This window comes from Pongo abelii, chromosome 6 (genome assembly GCF_028885655.2).
Source record: "Pongo abelii isolate AG06213 chromosome 6, NHGRI_mPonAbe1-v2.0_pri, whole genome shotgun sequence".
NCBI lineage: Eukaryota > Metazoa > Chordata > Mammalia > Primates > Hominidae > Pongo > Pongo abelii.
Genome location: NC_071991.2, coordinates 110,161,215 through 110,184,097, shown reverse-complemented (window position 1 = coordinate 110,184,097; position 22,883 = coordinate 110,161,215). Strand labels below are relative to the sequence as shown.

The following is a 22,883-nucleotide window of genomic DNA, read 5'->3' as shown; positions in this document are numbered from 1 at the left end:
CTAACTTCTGACCAATTATGAATCTTCAGCAAACTTAAGTCTCTTATTCTATACATTTTTTTAAAACTGTAAAAATTCAGGAAATAACTCTTTGCAAAGTACATTGAAGCACTTATTGGGAAGCAAAAAAGCACAAGTTGAAGTGATTTGTAGTTTCATAAAAACGAATTTGGCATTTTACTTAGAAGTTGCAAACCACCACATGGTTTTGAGTTTTGAATTCATTTGCTTTGCAAAAAGTGGAATGTTTTACTTGAATGGAAATGCCCTCAAGTTACTTTCAGCATAGCTGTAGGATTGATTTTTCTAAGTTAAGGGAATGCCAAAGTTTAGTGCCTTGTGTATATTCTTTTCTAAAAAAAAAACCTATCATCCATTATTTAAATGGACGTAGGAAATTCAAGAACAAATCAGGGAAATTTAACATTTCAGTATTAACAACATAGGGCTTTGTGTAACGACTGTGACATCAAGCTTTAAACAGATAAGGCTTTACTTCGGCTCGTCCAATAGAAATACAGTATGTAAATTAACCCATATTATCTGTATGCTGATTGGCCTGAGTTCCCCTGAATGTCACAATCTCACCACCCAGCAATGAGGTATTTTACTGCTGTCTCGAGATCAGATTATTACTGTAGAGAAGATTTTTATTTTTTGTTTCATTAACAGATTATTATAAAGCAAAAAGCATGCAGAAAAAGAAGCAGACGTTTTACACTGGGAATTAATGAAAGCGTGTCTGCTAGTTTTGGGTAGGAGAACTGGGAAGTTGTTGCTTAAAATTTTATATCACCTCCACAAACAAAACTCTTCGGAAATGGTAAAATAAGAAAATGCATGATTCTAGAGGCATTCCTAAGCACCCACGTGTCAGGCTTTGTGGTGTCTGTGGTATCATCCGACCTTTTGGACTGGTGTAAGTTTTATGTATTTGTTATATTTCTAGTATTTTTCATCTGTAATAACAAAGGGGAAAAAAGGAAACTCGTACACATAACTGCTTTGACATCACCCATCATTGGTCAGCCGAACTTGCAAGAAGGGAAAAGGAATACTGTTGCTTGGTGGGGTGGAATGCCAGGAATAGCCATTTAAACATTTTATAAGCCTGATTCTTTAGTGACATCCTTTAAGGTAGACTGAATGTAAATCATATTGTAGTTGTCCTCTGAACTTAGCTTTCTCCCTACTTTTACGCATATTTGCGTGCTTTGAAGAATAGAAGATGACTAACAAAGACAGAGCTGCCCTAACGTGCCTTCCCTTCTTCCCCATTGACAAGATTTTTAACTGTGGGAAAAAATAAATAAATAAATAAATAACTTTTTTTCTTTTTTCCCATTCTTTTCTTGTCTTTTTCCAGTTAACCTGCAAATTTAAAGGTTAGCTGGAGATATCACTTAAAAAAAAAATCTAAAAGAAGCCTCCGGTGGTTTGGACCACCCTAAAAGAAAAATGAAGAAAGTGTTTGGGGAAGGTTAGGATTCCGGGAAGCTGAGGGAGGGGGCGGGAGTCCCGGGCACTGTGACTTCCTCGTGCTCTGCCTTTGGGAAGAGGATGGGCCTGAGGTCCTGAAAGGGCCTTTCCAGCCCCCCACTACAAATGCGGGGAGGGAAAAGTTCAGAAGCAGCCACGAAGGGACAAAAGCTTAATGCTGCCAGTTGAACTGGACAGGGCAGTCAATAAACCCAGCCAGCTCTGGAGACAGGTAGGGGCTCCTGTTGGTTCCACAGAGGCTGAAGCAGCCCCGCTGCCGCCCTCGCCACCGCAACCGCAGCCGCCGCCGCCGCGGCCCCTGCGTTACTGGGGGAGACCGTGCCGCTGCGACAGGGGAGGACGCGGCTGGAGCTCAAGGAGGCTCCAGCGCGCAGGCGCCGCCGAGCCCTGCCTGGATGCTCAGTCAAGGCACTAAGGAAAAAAAAAAAAAAAAAAAAAAAAAAAAAAAAAAAAAGAAAAAGAAAAAAAGAAAAAAAATCAGCAATTTATAGAAAGAAGAAGCTATAGTCTGTCGGGATATCCAACACCAACAGGTAGGAGGATATACTCTTGGTTAAGTTTGGGGGACGTGGGGGAATGCACAGTGTTGATGAAACTGCAGGTTCACCGAGAAAAAGCCCTCCCTCAGGTTGTGTGTGTGTGTGGGGTGTGTGTGTGTGTGTGTGTGTGTGTGTGTGTGTTGTGACAATAAACTGCATAATGGAAGTACATTCAGACAATGCATCTTCAGTAGGGCTTACTGAGAGCTCCATTTCTGGAAAGCCTTTCAAGACTGAGGAATATCAGACTGCGAATCACCGGGAACGGTTCCTTTGCAGCACAGAAGCAATCTCTCTCCCCATCTTCGCGTATGTAATGCATGTCTCTCTCCCTCTCCCCCTCCTCCACCCTCCCCCCATTATAAATCCAGGGGTGGCGGATTTCAGGTTTCGTAATGTTGCATGATGCGATCGGTATTTACCCGAGGATGTACCGGTGGGGAAATTAAAATCATCGAACGCAGTTTTGCCTGGGCTTCCATCAGCATATTCCGGGCCAGTGAGAAGTGGCAAAGGAAACACGCTTGGTGGGAATAACAGAGGAAGCCGATTTCCCTGATGTGGTCCAGGCACCTACGAGACAATGTGCATTTTGTTTTAAAAAGAAGCCACTAGTGATTTGCAACAAAGGTTATCAGTGTAAATGGGAAAGGCTTAATTGCCCAAGAAATACAGGTTCATGTTACATTCATTTGAATCCAGGCAGCCAAGGTTTACAAATGGAAGTGCATTATTCCTCTGGGTGTGTTTCCCTGTCCAATATTTACATTAACCATTTTAATAATCATGTGGGCTTAAAAGATTTGCCAGAAGTGGGGGGTAGGGTGGAGAGGGAAATACAAATGATTAAATCACATCAAATCTTGGGACAAGTAAGTTCCTATTAATTTTGAAGTCTAATTTTGAAATTTTGCTTTAAGATGAATCAACAAATACTCTTATGCAGCATGAATAGTGGCACTTAAGATATATTTTGCACGGGTTCTTTGGACCCACATCAAACAGAGAAGCTGCCTGTGAAACACTGACAGATACTAACAGATCTCAAATAAATGTAGGTAGTGTCTCTGCCTCCTAATAGCAATCTTGTAGATTCCATTGCAGTTCCAGTGGTTAATTCCTGGACTGGCATATTTTACAAGAATGGGACATTTTATTCCTTCTCTCCTAAAGGTACCCTATCGAATGGATATTGTCCAAAATAGGGACATTTTAAAATTCACTTAGCTTGGAAAACTAAACAAGCCAATTCTCTGAAATCTCGAGCAAAAATATTTAGTAAAGCAAATATTAGTATTCAAAATTAAAACTTTATTTGCTTCCCCGTAAGTGAACAGCTTTGTTAGCACTGTCTGACATCATTGCTTGTTAACTTAAGAACTGATAGCTCTTTTTTTTTTTTTTCCAGATATTCTGATGGCAAAACAAGTGGAAGAAAAGAGGAAGCATGACTGCAGATCCTGATCAGTTCTCTTTGTGGATTATATTTTCAGTAAAATGTATGGATCTATCTTTTCCTTGTTCTTATATCTAGATCATGAGACTTGACTGAGGCTGTATCCTTATCCTCCATCCATCTATGGCGAACTATAGCCATGCAGCCGACAACATTTTGCAAAATCTATCGCCTCTAACAGCCTTTCTGAAACTGACTTCCTTGGGTTTCATAATAGGAGTCAGCGTGGTGGGCAACCTCCTGATCTCCATTTTGCTAGTGAAAGATAAGACCTTGCATAGAGCACCTTACTACTTCCTGTTGGATCTTTGCTGTTCAGATATCCTCAGATCTGCAATTTGTTTCCCATTTGTATTCAACTCTGTCAAAAATGGCTCTACCTGGACTTATGGGACTCTGACTTGCAAAGTGATTGCCTTTCTGGGGGTTTTGTCCTGCTTCCACACTGCTTTCATGCTCTTCTGCATCAGTGTCACCAGATACTTAGCTATCGCCCATCACCGCTTCTATACAAAGAGGCTGACCTTTTGGACGTGTCTGGCTGTGATCTGTATGGTGTGGACTCTGTCTGTGGCCATGGCATTTCCCCCGGTTTTAGACGTGGGCACTTACTCATTCATTAGGGAGGAAGATCAATGCACCTTCCAACACCGCTCCTTCAGGGCTAATGATTCCTTAGGATTTATGCTGCTTCTTGCTCTCATCCTCCTAGCCACACAGCTTGTCTACCTCAAGCTGATATTTTTCGTCCACGATCGAAGGAAAATGAAGCCAGTCCAGTTTGTAGCAGCAGTCAGCCAGAACTGGACTTTTCATGGTCCTGGAGCCAGTGGCCAGGCAGCTGCCAATTGGCTAGCAGGATTTGGAAGGGGTCCCACACCACCCACCTTGCTGGGCATCAGGCAAAATGCAAACACCACAGGCAGAAGAAGGCTATTGGTCTTAGACGAGTTCAAAATGGAGAAAAGAATCAGCAGAATGTTCTATATAATGACTTTTCTGTTTCTAACCTTGTGGGGCCCCTACCTGGTGGCCTGTTATTGGAGAGTTTTTGCAAGAGGGCCTGTAGTACCAGGGGGATTTCTAACAGCTGCTGTCTGGATGAGTTTTGCCCAAGCAGGAATCAATCCTTTTGTCTGCATTTTCTCAAACAGGGAGCTGAGGCGCTGTTTCAGCACAACCCTTCTTTACTGCAGAAAATCCAGGTTACCAAGGGAACCTTACTGTGTTATATGAGGGAGCATCTGTAAATCTTTAGCCTTGTGAAAACTAACCTTCTCTGCTGAGCAATTGTGGCCCATAGCCAGATTTTGAGAAGAAATTCAAGAATGGAATCAGCAGTTTTAAGGATTTGGGCAACATTCTGCAGTCTTTGCAATAGTTCACCTATAATCCTATTTTAAATCTCAGAGTGATCCTGCTGACTGCCAGCGAAGGTTTGTAACTAAGAAAGGACTGAACCACTGCCCTAAGTTTCTTTATGTGGTCAAAAACTAGATAATGAAGTAGCAGGTGCTAAGTATCAGTGCTAAATGCTCTGTATGTCACTACATATGAAAAAACATCAAAAAACAATTAGCATTGGACATCTTAATAAATTAAGTTGACATGAGGTAAATGTGTTGATAAAAACTAATTTTAGAAGTTGGAAGACTTTAAAACATTTCATACTATCATTATTTTGCAAAGACTGAAATATTTGGGGACTTAAAGTACTGTAATCCACTAAAGATGTGCCAAGAATTATTGGAATATCACACTTTAAAAACCGCCTTGTAAGTTCTGGGGAGCATTCCAAAGCAGTGTATTGGTTCCAATTAGAGTTTACTTTTTTTGTATTAATACATTGCTATTTCTAAATACCACTTTCCTTATCTACTAGTAAGATTGCTAGCATTGAACTGTATTATGTGGTTTTTGTTGATTTGGTATAAAGTTTTTCCAATTCATTTATATTTTACAAATGCTAGATATTGGTCTGGGAGGCAACATTAATGGTACCAGCCTGTCACAACTGAGCAGTTCTAATAATGCAGAATAAACACATGTTGCCTTAAAGGGTTATCTAGTATCCTTCATCTTATTTAGCATTGGAGCAAATAGCCAAGGGATATCAAATCAGTAACCGGTCATGGTCATTCATCTGAAAGTGCATGGAAGATCATTTAGTACTTTTTCCTTTTTTCTCACATGGTTTGAAACTTAAAGTGCACATCACTGAAATAATGAGATTTTCTTTTGAGGTGTGCTACCCTTTCTAAAGTGTTCTAAGAAGCAGGCAGTTGATGTATGTTTATATTTTAAGTCAGCTGTCAAGGGGAGACCACAGCCTTAGTATGACATCCTGCACAATTTGTGAAGCATTTATTCTACTGAAGGCACAGTCTTGTTTATACTTTCTGCACATTCAGTGTATTGGTAGTTTAAATTATTTCAGTTTTAACTTGTGAAAGCTTATAATATGATTTCTGGTATTTTAGAAATACATTAGAGTCTGTGAGTCTCATTCTTTAAGATACAGATGTGTGAACTTCAATATAAAGTTGCATTTGCCAAAATTTACCCGTGTAGCCTGTTAATTTTCTTGAAATAAGTTTTACATTTTTGGCACATAACAACTTTTTTTTTAATCTGGGAGGCAAGCACAAACTAGGAAGACTAGCTTTATTATGGTTTTGCTTTTTGATTCTTGTAGCTACTATATTCCAGACTGGAAATGTATGAATGATAATCAACATAATGCTGATAAACTGACATAATATTATCTGTAAAAGCATTATTTGGTAGTTTATTATAATCATCCCTCTATTATTCTTAAATGCCAGTAGTATTTAGAGATGTGTACCTGCTTAGTTAATTGGCTCAGAATTTTAATATAAACATCACACTTTAATTTGGAGCATAGTACAATAGAAATTTGGGGTTCTAAATACACAACTTGTAAGAAGAATGGTTTACACTAACATTATGACAAAACTAGAAAAAGTTATTATTTTGTTTGCTTTCTGTTGTTTTGTTTATTGGTTGGTTTTTGTGAAGTTTATTTTTTTTTTTTGGTATTTGATAATTAAGATTAGGAATCTAACAGAACAGAATTCCATATTGCTATAGTACTTCTGTAAAGAGAATATCAATATAAATAAGGAAAATTAATCAATGAAATGTTTCAATGATATATGCAACTATTCAGTTTTGCTCTTGTAAGGACAGCTCAAGCCATGAATTAGTGAGCATTCTGACCTCATTTTTACTTTACAGCAAAGTTGATTAGATCTGAGACAAAATTTAATGCACAACAGTGAGTTGGATCTAGCAATAAAGTCTCCTTGGTACTGAAATCATTATCTAAAATAAAGGAAATATTATCAAAAGATGTTCTGATAACATTGTGATTGCAACTCAAAAATATTTATAGTAGAAATGTAATTTCAATGATGATAATGACTAACTTTGCTTAGAGGTTCAAATATCACCAGCAATCAGTAGAAAATTCAGCAATAATCTTAAGGCCAGAGAGAACAGGTTCACCATTGCATAGACAAGAAAACAGATATGGGTTAAGAGTTGGGGACTGAGGAGTCAAGAGCAACGGCCACGTGAAGCTGCCTGACTCCACCTAGCTATTTGGAATAACCGATTCCCACAGTTTTGGTAAGCAACCAGCCCCAGTAATCAGTGAGTCAGGCTGAACTGCAGTGACTTTTATTTAAGCCTACTCCTGACTAACTTGGCATTTGCAGGTCAAGCAGGAAGCAGTTAACAAGACACATCCTCAGTGAATCAATGCCATTTGTAACTCAACTGGTAAGAGTAGTAATCATACAAAATAAAAACCTGCTTCAGTGTCTTAATGACCAAATCACATTATCTATTTTAGCACTCATTCCAAAATTCAGTATTTAATGTAATTAATCTTTAATCCATAAAAATATATTCCCACTGTAGCGGGGCAGGGGGTGTCCAACTTCCCTGTGAGACTGATTATCAATAATAATGTGTCTCCCTCTTGGACTGAGCACACATCTGAGCTGAACGGCCTTTAAATTGTTTTTCATAATGGTGGTGATAATGTTTGCATAGATACATCTGTACTATTTCATCTGGTTCATTTTGCACGTAATAGATTTATCTGTGAGATGCCTGGCTGAAGCTAGGCATTCAGTCTGTGACTGTGGAATCCTATGCAGGTATTAACCGAGGCAGAAAGAGGTGAGTAACTTGCCCATTTCTCCACAGAGACCCCATTTAAATAACACAAAATTGACTATAGTGATTAGATGAAAAAATTATTTGTAGATAGGATAACTTATTGACTGAATTATCTTTTGCAGATATCAGCTGGTTGGATTTCTCTCCAGGATTGTCTATAGAAGTTAACTGATTTATGATTGTTAACACATAAATACGGCCACTTATCCATTTGCCTCAACTTCCATGGATGCTACCTGAATTGTTTGTTCATTTATTTACTTATTCAACAAATATGTGCTGGGTGCTGGGCTTGGTGCTGAGTGCATGGTGGAAAGCAAAGCAGAACAGTCTCTCATTTAGATTTCTTAATCTAGTGGGAAAGAAACAATAAATACATAGTAGCAATGAGTTGTGAGTGTTAATATGGTAAAAATTCCCTAAGAAGAACTTGGTCTTAATGGCCATAAATGGACTGTTCTCCATTTTCACTTCGGTGCCTTATCACCTATCTTTGCCCAGTGTTATTTGGGATCTCGTATATATTATAACATACTCCCTCAACTGAGAGGGAACCCCCTCATTCTATTCAAAGCACCAAGAACCTTTCACCCACACTTAGACGAATCAGTGTGTTGTATTTTAGAACCAGCTCCCATGTAGTTAATTCTGTCTACATAATAACAGCAAAATCTATTTTCCCTTCCAAAGTTCCCTTCATATCCCAACTATCCACTTCCAAAACAGAGATAGTTCAACTGCTTTAAGAGACATGGAGCTGTCTTTTCTGACATACTCATATCTTCCTGCAAGATAGGATGAAAATGCATGGGTAAAATGCAATCAAAGGAATGACTTATTTGTGTGCATCTTACGATGACTTGCAGGGGCCCTCCCAAGTAACTTGTGAAACAGGCTGCATATCTTTTATTATTAAAGCATGCCACCCCTTCAATGTTTTTTTTGCTCCTTAATTGGAATACAATAAAACTCCCTAATCGCCTATCAGCTGAAAAGTTGGTTTGACCTCCAAAATTTATTTCTATTGTAAGTACAATGAAACTGATTTATAACCATACAGATTACATTTTTCAGCTAAACTGTGTCATAATGAGTTGGGTTGCACCTGGGATTACTGTAGGACAGTTGCAAACAGAGCCAAAACTCTTCACTTCTGTGTATTCACTATTGGATAAATTTACTGGGTTTCATTATTTCATGCCATGTGTAGCATAGACTGTATTATTATTATTAAAACAAAAGCAGTTTGCATTAATTTCATATTAAAAAGAAAAGAAAGAAGCTAAGATGATAAATGGTGATGTTTCAAATACTGGCTAAAGACGTTAATCAAGGTAGATGGTAACCAGAATTGTGGGTTATTTATGGTTCTAAAACCTTGTGAGTTTATTTTTCTATGCAAAATATATCACTTTCATGTTTGTTAATATTCTCTTATAAATGTTTTAAATGGAAATTGCAGGATATACTAAGAACTGTTTACTGCTGAAATTTGTTGTTGTTATTGTCAGCTGTGGGCATGTCAGCGTTCGGTGAGTTTTCTAATTCACTCAGAAACGTTTTTTACACATTAAAATGGTAGAACTGCCCAGTTTTGAGGCAAAAATTCATAATTAGTCTGTATAGTGGTTAAAATGAAAATAACATTTGCAAATGACTGGAATTTCTTTTTTGGCCGTCAGTCAAAACAGTCAAATAAGTTAAAGGCATATTTGAATTGGAGCAATGTAGAGAGAAGTTTTTGTTGTTGTTTGTTTGTTTGTTTTTTTGATAACTGTTTTTTCCTTATGCTGCAATGTAACAGGCTCTAAATAATATATTAAAACCAAAAAAGCTTTAACTGTATGAAAAGATTATATAAACAAGTCCTGGTTTTTAAAATGGGGCAGGAGTTTTACATCATCCCTTTTTGCCAAAGGGATGATGTCCATTAGCTTCTCAATCCCTTTGGGTTAAAAGGCTTTTAAAGCCAGTTTTCCTCTCACCACAACAGGCAGTTATTACAAGGGCTGGCTCCCTGAAAGGTCCCCAGAGGACAGCAAGGAGACTGTGTTTCCCTCTGAGTAACTGGAAAAAAAAAAAAAAGGCCTCAAAGCCACAGGTGGTTTGGGGTTTGGAATTATTCACATCTGACATTCACAGCTGCCTCCTTGGCTCCTTCTGGGGACGTAGGACAACATCGTGCTCAGAAAGACCTAGGTTCCAAGTTCAGCTTGGAGGCAGAAAGCAATTCCTTTTTCTCTCTGTGTTTGGAAAATAATAGATTATTGACACAAATATTAAAACTGATACTGTAATGTATTTCCTGGTTTGTGTGGTTTTGACAGACAATAAAGTAACATTTAACTTATAAGGGTATTCAAGATTATGGGATAAGGAAGCAAGTCATTCATTATCCCACAATATAAGGAAGATGACTATAATCCTACAATATAAGGAAAAGTAATTATAATTTTTAAAGCTGAATTGACACTTGAGCTTGAACTAGCTAAAGTTAATTAACTGTTTCTTTTCATAGCTTTCAGGGGGAAAAATCTGACTAAATAGATGAAAAAAGAGTTTGTTCTTTTTCATCCAAAAATTTAAAAGTTAAAAGATCATTTTCTTCTGTGAAAAAGGGAATTTTTGAACATTTTTCTTAAGCATTTTTACTTAGACATAATTCAGTAGAACAATCATTTATTGCGCATCTACTGCAGTGTGATTTTGGGCAAGTTATTTAACCTTTCTATTCCTCATCAATAAAAAGCGGACTGCAATGGTACATATGTCCTAGGGTTTTTGAGAGGATTCAGGGAGTGTGCACCCTTGTGAAGCCCTTAGCAGAGTCTGACATCTTAAATAAATTTTATTTTTTACTGCGTATGACGGGCTGGCCCTCTCATAGTTCACCATCTAGCAGCAGAGACATCAACAAATTATGAGATGATGTGATAAGTGCTGTAAAGAAGATATGTGAGATAAGTGTTAAAGGAACACAAACAAGCAATTAATTCTGTGAAAGTGGGAGCAGGAAGGTGAGATAGAAGAGGTGACACTTGAACTCAGTCTTGAAGGATAATTTTAATTTAATCTGCTTGACAAAGTTGAGAAAGTCATTTCAGATAGAGGGAATAACAAGGTGAGCAAAAGGCAATGAGATTTGAAAGCTCATGATGTGTTCAACATAGGGATTCACTAATCAGAGAAATTTATGTGGTGTGGCTGGGATTTAGGTACTGAACTGGGAAGGCCGGCATGGTGTAGAGGTTAAAAAAGCAGGACATTTGGAGGTTTAAATCCTTATTCTGGCCCTTACTAGCTCTATGGTCTTAAACAAATCAGTTAAACCCTTTGAGTCTCAATTTGCTTATCTGTAAATTGAGGAATAAGTAGTAGCAACATTTTAAGATTTGCTTCGTAGATTAAATGAGATAAAAATATATTATTTATTAAGTATTTACTATGTATCAAGCTCCGTTCTAAACACTTTTCATATATCAGCTCAGTTGATTATCACAGTAATTAGATGCTATTATTATCTATACTTCGCAAATGAAGAAACTAAAGCACAGAGAAGTTAAGTAACTTGCGCAAGTTGGCAAAGAATAGCTGTAAATCACTTAGTACAGTAACCAGCACATTGTGAACTTCAGTAAATTCTGGCTATTGTTATTGTTATTACTGCTGCTACTGCTGGTTTTGTTTTGTTTTTTGTTTTGTTTTCCTTTGTTCTTTTTAAATAGCTGACCAAGGTTAGAGACTAATGGGAGCAGAAGTGACTGAGCAGAAACAGAGCTCCCAGCCTTCAGAATTCACCCCCACCTTGCTGCTCTCTCTCTCCTTTCCCACGGAGAATCTGAAGGAAGCAAAGAATAGTAGTTCTAATATCCCTCTCTGCTTTCATATATAATTGTATTACTGCAGAAACAGGAGAATCTATTTGATTTTTCAAATAACTTTTTAGAAGAACGTTGCTTAGATTTTAAAAGTGAGTTACACAGTTCACATCAGGTAGGGAGTTTTACCTACATCTGGCTCATATTCTGCAGTACTAAATCAATTTTGTCACATTCTATGTAAAGTGGAGATTTAAAGTTGATGATTATCACAGGCTGGGTACAGTCTTTTCTTGGAGTCTGTCAAGTCTCCCTTTAAAGGTCCACCTTCCAGGACCATTATTCCCAGTCCATGTCCCAACTAATTACACTTCTTTCCCTACTCTGAAATTGCTCTACAGCCTTCTATAACACTAGTGTTTGTAGCTATACATAGTAAAGGGATAATTCATGGATAATACAATGGCAGAATTACCCCATAAGTACTGTTTGTGTGGTATTTGCGCATCACACGGTCTCCCCACTTTTCTAACTCTTGACTCGTGGTCAGCTGTTAACACACCTGGTCATTCGTCACCGCATTTTTGTAGGCTGTTGTTTTGGCCATTTGAACCTCTTGCTTTCATTCCACTTGGGCTGGACTTCCTTCTTTTTATTTGACCTCTTGCTTTACCTCTTGCTGGCATCTTAAATAAATTTTATTTTTTACTGTGTATGTGGGTTGGCCCTCTCACAGTTCACCATCTAGCAACAGAGACATAAACAAATTATGGGACAATGCGATAAGTGCCATAAAGAAGATATGTGAGATAAGTGTTAAAGGAACTCTTGTGTCAAGGTAGTTCCAACTTCTAAAATAATAGCTGCTATCTTCCTCCCATGCCAGCTTGGTGTTTTCTGTGGTCTCAGTAAACATAGCTTCTATTTAATTACCTTACGCAGTCAAGAAAAGCATGTCAGCCTGGATGTTAGGCAGTGAGCTGCTGATCAGCTACAGGGCAAGGTCAATTCACTTGACCTCTTAGTCCCTTCAACTGTATAATGAAGGGGTTGATCTCTAAAATTCCACTGGCTTGAAAAAAATCTATGATTTGCCCATCTGGGTCACTGATATTCCCCGGATATAAGTGACATGGCTACTCTGAATCAACATAGCTTCCCACAGCTAACACTGGTCCACTGAAAGCCACTTCCTATGTATAGTACTCCAGCTAACTAGGTTTCTACCTAAGCAGTTGTACGCCCAAAGTGATCCCTGCTTGTTGATATCAGCACTGGAGAATATCTACAGCACATTAAAATATTCTTTCACTGGTATTCTGCTTTATTCATGTGCCAACTTCATAACAGAGCTTTTAATTTTAATAAGACAGACTTGATGCTCTGCTTCCATTTCAGATGACTAAATTATGGATATTTGTGCCCCATTATTTCTTTGTATTCTATTCCTTGTATTTTTTTATGTTCTATCTCCAATTATAAATATGTTATAAATAGTTCATGGATTTCTTTTAGAGGGTAGCAAACCTGTTTCAAGATTCTGTTTCAAACATACAAACCATAAAATTTAGGAATATGTTTTAATATCACCACAGTTTTCGATTACAGAAGGACCTATTTTTGAATGGATACTTATTAGGCACTTACTATATACAAGGAGTTCTACAGGGTTGTTAATAAATCATTTGATCAAACCTGCTACTGGCTTGGGTTTTAGTCTTAGAGACTTGCAAACTGAACATAAATCTAGTTTTCTTTTTATAGACTTTTTTGCTATGCCTAACATGCATTAAAAATGGCTTTTAAATTTAACCCAGTGCAAAAGTGTATACTATTTTTAATTACACACAAGGTTTAGATTTAAATGTCTATAATTAATAGTACATTTTTATTGACACTTTCTGATTTATACTTTAAAATGATTTATTGTGAAACATCCTTTTTATATTTTGAATCCAGTGGCTTGCTGACTTTTAATTAGAAAAGATAGTCTTATCATAGTAGTAACTTTTTAGCTACTATTAAAAATAAGGAAGTTGGTAGGTAATATAGTAGAGAAAATAGTCATGCATCCTAGAATTTATAATTCAAAGAAACAAGTGTTCCTATTTTTAGATGGTCCTGATACACCCACAGAGCATTGGAAATTTGGAACAATAATTGCCATCAATGTTTCTAGATAAAATGCAACTGAGTTTCTCGATGCAGAAAGAACCTGTATTCTTCTCTGTGGTGCTATTATTTGTTATGCCTGGAAGGTCTTGAGCATTTTCTGTAGTACATGAGCTCCAGTGCTTTGTGTTTCCATCATGGGCATAAAAAACTGTCATTTTCAGGAAAAAAAAAAAAGAAGAGAGAAACACATTTTCTACTGTAGTGAGTCTTACTGAGAAAGATTTGCTCTCTGTTACAATTTTAAAACCAATTTAAATTGTATGTACATGAAAAAATAGATTCTTATAAATATTCAACTGAGAAACATTCTATTTTAAACCAACTAAAACTATACTTATATTGATAATCATGATCAATTATAATGTGTTCATCATAAGGATGAGGAGGAATATAATAAAGGAAATAGGAGACCCAGCTTCTTGCCTTAGATGCTTCTCCATGACAGAAGGCAGAAAAACATAGTTAAATGTATTTCACCATTAGCAGCAGAAACCAGGATGTACCACATACATAATCACCAAAGAGAAGCTACATAAAGAAATAAGAGAATGGTAGGAACCAGTGACACTTGAAAAAAAATTATGAGTAGGAAAGTTTGAAAAGTTTGAAAGTAATTTTTAACAAAGGATGAGGCCAATTTTTTAAGTGGTTTAGAATTTGACCCCACTGTTTAAGAACCTTCAATGTCTCTCTATTATATATCTGGGACCAAATTCAAGGCCCATTGGTAAGATCCTTTATGATACAGCTTTATTTTCATCTATCCAGATCATTCTCTCATTCTTTTCTGTTTTCCATTCTTTATCACCATTCCATAAATACACATACACACACACACACACACACACACACATACCTCTATCGGCATACAAATACATACTTCTCCTTCTCTCCCAAGCTATCCAACTCAATCTATAGGCCCATTTGTCTTTAATCACTTTGACCCACAAATTAACTTCTCAATTTTCTGCATGCCAAAATTATATGTAATCAGTATGTGGCTTTACATGATGAGATGGAGTTCTCTAATTGCTTCAGATTTCTCTAGTAAGACTGTAAGCTCACGGGCCTTGTCTTCTACCTATTTTCTATTCCCACAAAGTATACTAGCTTAATACTAAGAAATAAGTAAATGTTTAATAAGGAGAAATATTATTTACATATGATAGAAGAGAAAAAATACTACTTCAAAAAATTGTCCTATCTTTCTATCTCTTTTACTAGCACTCTCTTTGTCCTTGTCCCAGTTGGGATGCTAATTCAAATATTATGTCCAGAACAGGTGAGGTCAGTAAAGGAGGAGAGAGAAGGAGAGAAAATCTGTAATTACAATCTACATAAGCCTCCCCTCTCCCCTTTATAAATGAATATACTATAATATTTTAATGAAAAATGAACTTTAAAGTTTTCTTTAATGATGATGAATTCTGAACTATTCATACTTTGTCACCTCACTCTCTTATGATTGGTTTCTGACAAATGGCCTACAGAATCAGAAAGGCTATATGACATTTTCTTTATAGCTGCAATTTTCATATAAACACACTAAGCAATATTGAAGCAATATGTTCAACTTTTAAAAGACATATTTTTATTTTAGAACATTTTTCACATTGAACGATATTCACAGATGGGGCACATTTTATTAATCAAGGATATCTCTTAATCTGTGCTTCAATAAGGACCTAAATTAGACTCTATTTAATAGATAATTCATTGCAACTTCAAAAATGTCATCATTTAGAAATCAGTTAAGCTGTAGTAGAAATTTTTTAAACCACACTAGCACATTTAGATTACTGAGAACAAGATCAAGAACAAGAGTTAATGCTTATCAAGTATAAAATACTGCCTTAAGATCCATATATGTTCCCAATAATTGAAATAAATTTGTAAAATGTATTATAGAATAACCCAATTTTTATCAGATGTTTCAAATAGAGTGATTGAAAAATCCCTCTGAAACATCATTAAGAATATGAGCCCATAATTTCATATTCCATTTCATGTGCTAAGAATATTAACCTAATAGCAACTGAATTTTTAATAAATATCTAAGCATACTTTAGAATAATTTTGTTTCATTTCAAATAGATTACAGGCTGTTAACATAAATGCTGCTGAGTTTGGTGTATAATGGCACTTGTTATTTTTATTGAATTATTGTTATCATGATCATAGTTATTTTAAGTCATAATAAATGGGGACAATTTGGGTGTCAGTTGGACATAGGAGTAAGGCTTATAATCTCAGTTTATCTGAGACATGAACACCCTGGGTATTTATCAGTGATAAAACCGGATATTTGAGTTTCTTGATTTCATAATTATTTTTTTCAAAAGCAAATGTTCTAAGTTCTAGGTGGACATAAGCCCATTTTTAAAGCTAATGCCTTTTTTATACTAAAACCTTCCATTTAAAATTTCTTCAGATAATTAAATAATTGTTAGAGCCAGGGACAAGTAATTACAACCTTTTATTTTGTTAAAGGGTTATAAACTCAATGTCTTTCTCTATTCAGTTAGCTGAACTTGGCTGTGGTTTGGAATACTGAAGAAGGGATCATAAAGAAGATTTTTCAATTGTTGTAAATCACTTTTCATTCATTCATTCAACAAATATTTACGCACCACCTACATATGTATCTTATATTATACATATTAACCTGGACAGCTGATTATCTCAACTCCAAAAACAATTTTACCTTTTTAAAAAGTATTTTTGTAACTAATGTTCCAACTCTCACTTTCAGATTTTAATCATTAAAGAAGATAAAAATCATCCTACATATTCATACCTAAAACACCTTGTTTCTCAAATCAGGAAAGCAAGTGCTCTATTCTATTAAAAATGACTGGATTCTGGGCATCTTAACTTAAGCAAAAGACCAGTTATATCGTAAAAGTGCATTTTACAGAAAAATGTAAATAGGGGAAAAAGACCTTTGGTTTCTAAGCCTACAGCGGTTTCCAACGACGTGGGGATGTGGTTTTGTGCAGTGATACAATGAAGTGATTTGGCTGACCAGCTCCCCAAGCTTCCAGATAGAAGTCAAGTTTCAGCAACATAGCAAGAGTATTCATCTATTAGGACTGTGTTATTTGGTATATTCCAAATTTGGTAAAAAGAAAATGAATTATTATTGATTTGATTTGCATTGGTTTTTAAATCACAAGGAAAGGTCCCAAAAAACGGACAGCAGGGATTTATTTTTTAGCTTAGGAATACCTACCCTGAAGCTAAAGCCACATTTTCCATAAATACAGTCAGTGCTGGAGAAGCATATGAGAAGAGCAGACTTGTGGCTGGACTGGATTCTTGTGCTGGTCACTGAGCATAGTACAACACTGTGGATCCAGGAGGACTGAGAGTCACCCACTGGTAGCATCAATCCCCTTCAATAGTCAAGTAACTTTTAAGTTTTGCAACTTTAACAAGCTGACACTGAAGTAGAGGTAAGATGAGAGACAGATTGGGCTCATTGGAAAGCAGAAGAAATTTATGAACACCTTTTATTTCTCTGGGGCTACTTCTATCTCTCCGGACCGCAATTCACCTGCCTTCCTTTTATAAAAGGGCTAAAGGCTAATATCAGCCTACCTCCATCATGTCACTGCCAAACACATCAGCAATTGTTTTTTAGGTCAAGAGATTCAAATGGCTGTTTTGAATGACCATTGCCAATATAAGCATTTCTCTACTGAATTTACTTTAAACTATTCTTCTGTTTTGCACAAATTGATACTGCTTTTACTTTGAATTTCTGTATTTCAAAACTTTTCATGAACATCTTTTTTTAAGAAATTCAGCTCCAATTACACTGCATTCACTTTTGAAGAAGGCACATTGAAAAAATGCAATTTCCTATTTCTTTTTCTTTGTCACCATTATACAGACTTGAAATTGTTAGGCGCCTCTTCTTTGTAAAGAATTTACCATAAAATTAAGATTTTTCCAGGCTATTGTGGCATAAGGGATTTAGATAAATCCATGTGTGAATGGAAGCCCACAGAAGGGCACATCAGTGGCCACAAAAGCAAGGCCACCCACCCCACACGGCCCTCAGGAACTCAATGACTAGGTCTCACACATCACCCAAAGTAACAGAAGAGAAAACACAAAATGAAGGTTATGATTCTTGTTGATGAAATAAATGGCACCATGGGAAGAATAATAAAAACAGCTCTTTTAACTCTATCAAAATAGAAAGTAATTTCTAAGGTATAAATGCCACAATAGGGATGAGTTAATAGGAAAATGGAGTCTGAAAGGCTCTGAAGAGAATGGACTTAATCGTGTCTAAGCTTATGAATCTGATGAATATTCCTATGCAATAATATCACAACAGATTGAATTCTTAATATAGAACATCACATTGGTTCAGTAAAATAAAAGGAATTACAAAGTCATTACATAGAGTGAAATTTCAGGAGCACACAAGTATTGTTTTCCTAGCCATCCTGAAAGCCTTCTCTGAAAGTATTTACGTCTCCCAGTTTCTATATGTTACTAATTAATGGGTCACTTTGGTTTGTTTATTAGCATGGAACAAATAAGTTCCATGGGGGAAAAAAATGTTATTTAAACTCTTCGTAGGTTTTGTGTGTCCAAAAATGTATGTGTATTATTTATATTTTTACTTTTAAATGGATTACACCAGTGATATGGTTTGGCTGTGTACCCACACAAATCTCATTTTGAATGCCCACATATTGTGGGAGGGACCTAGTGGGACGTAATTGAATCATAGGGGCAGGTCTTTCCTGTGCTGTTCTCGTGATAGCAAATAAGTCTCCCGAGGTCTGATGGTTTTATAAAGAGGAGTTCCCGTGCACAAGCTCTCTCTCTTTGCCTGCTGCCATCCATGTAAGACAGGACTTGCTCCTCCTTGCCTTCCACCATGATTGTGAGGCTTCTCCAGCCATGTGGAACTATAAGTACAATTAAACCTCTTTCCTTTATCAATTACCCAGTCTCAGGTATATCTTATCAGCAGCATGAAAATGGACTAATACAACTGGCATATTTTAGAAATATGTCTTTTCACATATCATAACAGGACAAAGAATACAGTTCTATCCAAGAGCCAGAAGACCTGAATTCTAATTCTGATGCTGCCGCTAACTCACTGAGTGACCCTGCCAATGTCAGCTAATCTTTCAGGACCTCAGTTTCATTATTCTCAAAATAACCTCTGAGAAAAACTCTCCTCTCATCCTCAGCCAGTTTCTTTCATTGTTTCAATTACGCCTTTTAAATCTAAGATTAATATAATGAAATTTTCATTTATATTCACTGCACAATTTCTTTTAACTAGATTTTTAATGGACCCATATAATAACAATAATCCCTACTTTCATTAATAGTTTGAAAAAATGGTCTGAATAAAGTTACAGAAGTTCTAAATGTGTATAAAGGACCTACTTTATGTACAGAAAGCCTTCATTGTATGGGAAGCAACTTTAAACAAGTGTGTGTGTGTGTGTGTGTGTATGTGTGTGTATGTGTACTTAAATATGTTCATATATCCTGAAAGCTATACAAGACATAAAATGATTAAAGAGAATTTTTTTTCATTGGGAATAAAAATAATGAATCACGTAATTATTTTAAGAGAGTTAAAGAATGACTGAAATAACAAATTAGATGGATGGAATATGTGATGCTTCCAGATTCAGACCCAATGGGGACTTCGGAAGAAGAAGCCACATATTGTTTTATTTATGGTTATAGGAATCAAATACCTATAGAGACAGAAACTAAAAGCTAACAGCATAAAATAAAAGCAAGGAAAACTTTGATAATGTAGAAATAATTACAGCTTTATAAGACTTGCACCTCAAAACCTATCATCTCTAGCAAAAAGGTACGTTCTTGATCTAGGCATAGAGAGTAGAACCATTACAGGTAAGGGGTCAGCTTGTAATATGGACAACTGCTAGTTAAGGCTAACCTTAAAAAGAGTAGATAACCACCTGCAGTGTATTACTTGAAGGACCATAAAATTCTTTCTCCTAAAATATATATTACCTCCTATATGGCCTGAAATTCCTGTCCAGCAAGAGAAGTAACCTCCAGACGGACACTGTGAAATCGTATATGTGTAACATCACCGATTTGAGAAGGTCCCACTGCCCAACTCATCCTCTTTCAAACTACAGAGAGACCTTGTCCTATCAATTGTCCCCACCCCACTCCTGGAAGTTGAACCTCTCCTCTTCTGCTGGCTTTTGCTTTCTTGTATTTGGCATTTGAACATGTTCATGATTCTCTTGCCTCAAATAAACGATGAAAAACTCCTCAATCCTACATCTCCCTCCAGCTGTAATGCCTTCTCACCTCTTCCCAGTCAAGCAGCATCTTCTAGTCACTCTTCCATCCATGGCAGCCCTGTTTCCTTCACCACTTCTATTTCAAAGGTCACCAAGAATATCAGGGCTGGTAAATCTAATGACACTTCTTTTTTTTGAGATGGAGTTTCGCTCTTGTTGCCCAGGCTGGAGTGCAATGGCACGATGTCGGCTCACTGCAACCTCCACCTCCTGGATTCAAGCGATTCTCCTGCTTCAGCTTCCCAAGTAGCTGGGATTACAGGCACCCACCACCACACCCAACTAATTTTTCATATTTTTAGTAGAGATGGAGTTTCACCATGTTGGCCAGGCTAGTCTTGAACTCCTGACCTCAGCTGATCCACCCACCTTGACCTCCCAAAATGCTGGGATTACAGGTGTGAGCCACGGTGACAGGCCTCCTCCTTTCTTTCCTGAAAATGTGAATTTGTGTGCTCACTTTCTTTCTTTCTCCCTCCCTGTCTCTCTTTGTTCAGTTTGATTAGAGGTTTATCAATGATACTGGTATTTTCAAAGAACCAGCTTTCAGTTTCATTGGCTTTCTTTATTGTTCTTCTGTTTCCTACTTCATTGATTCCTACTCCTATCTTTATTAGTTCGTTACTTCTGCTTACTTTGGGTTTAATTTGTTCTTCTTTTTTAAATTTTCTTTAGGTAGAGGTTTACATAACTGATTGTGACCTTTCTTCTTTACTAATATAAGAATTTAATGTATACTTTTACCCATAAGCACTTGAAAAAATATATTCTTCTAATTTTGGGGATAGGCTGGGCTGTCTTTGCCATTCACCATATAATCCCTAAAATCCAGCACAGTGCTTGGCACAGAGTCCATTCACATTTGTTGAACAAATGAATAAATGAATGCATGAATGATTGCAGATTTCCTCCCCTTCTCTGGCTCATGCCATTTCATTGCTCACTTGAATCACTGCAGAAGCCTTCTAACTGAAGGGACTGTGTCTGCTGTTGCCCTCCTTCCAAACTGTTTTATGTACTTCCTCCAGATGAGCTTTCTGAAACCAAACTTGATGATGTTTCTGCCCAATTAAAAATCCTTGAACTAGCTGGGCGCAGTGACTTATGCCTGTAATCCCAGCACTTTGGGAGGCCAAGGTGGGTGGATCAACTGAGGTCAGGAGTTCGAGACCAGGCTGGCCAACATGGTGAAACCCCATCTCTACTAAAAGTATGAAAAATTAGCTGGGTGTGGTAGCAGGCACCTGTAATCCCAGTTACTTGGAAGGCTGAGGCACGAGAATTGCTTGAACCCAGGAGGCAGAGGTTGCAGTGAGCCGAGATCGCTCCACTGTACTCCAGCCTGGGCAACAGAGTGAGACTCAGTCTCAAAAAAAAAAACAAACAAACAAACAAAAAAAACAAAAAAACTTGAATGGCTTTCTAATGTTCTTAGGATAAAATCTAAACTCCTTGATATTGCTTATAAAACTACTTGTAACCTGGGCGCTGTGTACTTCTGTCACCTAATCTATTTTCAATCCCTGTTTATACTCCATTCTCCAGCCATGCTAAATGTTTCCCATTACCGTGAACAAGTGATGCCCTTCCCTCACTGAGAGCTTTTGTACTTGCTTTGGTCTGGAAGACTGACTTCCAACCACCTGTTTCTCTAGGTTAAGACATAGCTCTTCCAGGAAGCCATTCCTAATCCCTCAATTCTGGATTCTGGTGCACATCCTATGTTCTTTCCCTGCCATAGAAATTATTAGCATACAGTACTTCATTAGTCTACATCTTCTCTTCACTGTAAGGCCTCTGGAGACAAACGCCGCATCCATCTCATTCATCACTGATTTCCACAAAAACTGTTACAGTGCCTGGCAACTTGTACGTCCTCAGAATACACTGGTTGGATAAATATTCTCTAGCATTTTCCCATCCATTTAGAACACTTTCATTGTCACGTTGGATGGCATAGGAACTTGGACTTGAAAGAAGAAAATAGTGGAGAAATAAGTTTGGAAGATGGGGTTGAGTGTTAAAGGCAAAAAGTTCTGCACTAAAATTAGTGAATTAGGTTCACGTGGAGAGGAAAAGCTCAGGAGTTCAGTGGCCTTAGGATATGACACCAGTAACCATAACAGGACAGGGAAGACTGAAAATTTCTGGGACTTTAAGCTTGCTCAATGAGAGTCAGGAGTCTTTCAAGACAGGCTTGACTGTCAGTTCTGAGAATCCAACACACAGAAGTCAAGGAAAGGATGACAACAGCTAACTACATATATATATATGTATGTATATAGTTAGATATATATATGTATGTATATAGTTAGATATATATATGTATGTATATAGTTAGATATATATAGTTAGATATATATGTATATAGTTAGGTATATATATCTGCACTCATTCATCCATCAACTTATATATGAAATAAATATATATAATTATATATAATAAATACATAAATAATTTTTATATATAATTATATATAATAAATAAGTGGATGGATGAATGAGTGCAGAATTATATATAAAAATATATTATTATATATAAAATATTATTTATTTATTATATAAAAATATATATTTATTTTATATATAATAAATAAGTTGACGGATGAATGAGTGCAGATTTCCTCCAATTCTCCAATAGTGCACTTGGCTTCTGGGAGGTTCGCAAGTTCTGCTGGAAGAGCAGACAATGGCAGTGAAGAATCCAGAGGGAGGCAATATAGTGCAGTGTGAACTTGCCTTCTTCCTTCCTCTCTCCAGATATACCATAAAGTTCCAAGTGAGTTAAAGCTATTATCTCACTAAATCCTCTGTGAAGAAAGCACTATTATTAATCTCATTTGGCAGAGGAAAAC

The 22,883-nt window shown here is 36.8% G+C and overlaps 1 protein-coding gene across 8 annotated transcripts; it reads left to right on the top strand.

The window, feature by feature from the left end:
• Positions 1 to 576: 576 nt before the first annotated feature.
• On the top strand, positions 577 to 10,003 carry GPR85 (G protein-coupled receptor 85). 8 transcript variants are annotated; one of them, XM_054559113.1, is made up of 4 exons: positions 578 to 919; positions 1,367 to 2,033; positions 2,234 to 2,348; positions 3,448 to 10,003. In XM_054559113.1, exon 4 carries the CDS (start codon positions 3,619 to 3,621, stop codon positions 4,729 to 4,731), a length of 1,113 nt encoding a protein of 370 aa, XP_054415088.1. In that variant the 5' UTR covers positions 578 to 919; positions 1,367 to 2,033; positions 2,234 to 2,348; positions 3,448 to 3,618; the 3' UTR covers positions 4,732 to 10,003.
• The last annotated feature ends 12,880 nt before the right edge of the window (positions 10,004 to 22,883 follow it).

Bases quoted from the DNA above. Each gene is read 5' to 3' on its own strand.
- GPR85 (XM_024249407.2), top strand. From the start codon at position 3,619: ATGGCGAACTATAGCCATGCAGCCGACAACATTTTGCAAAATCTATCG.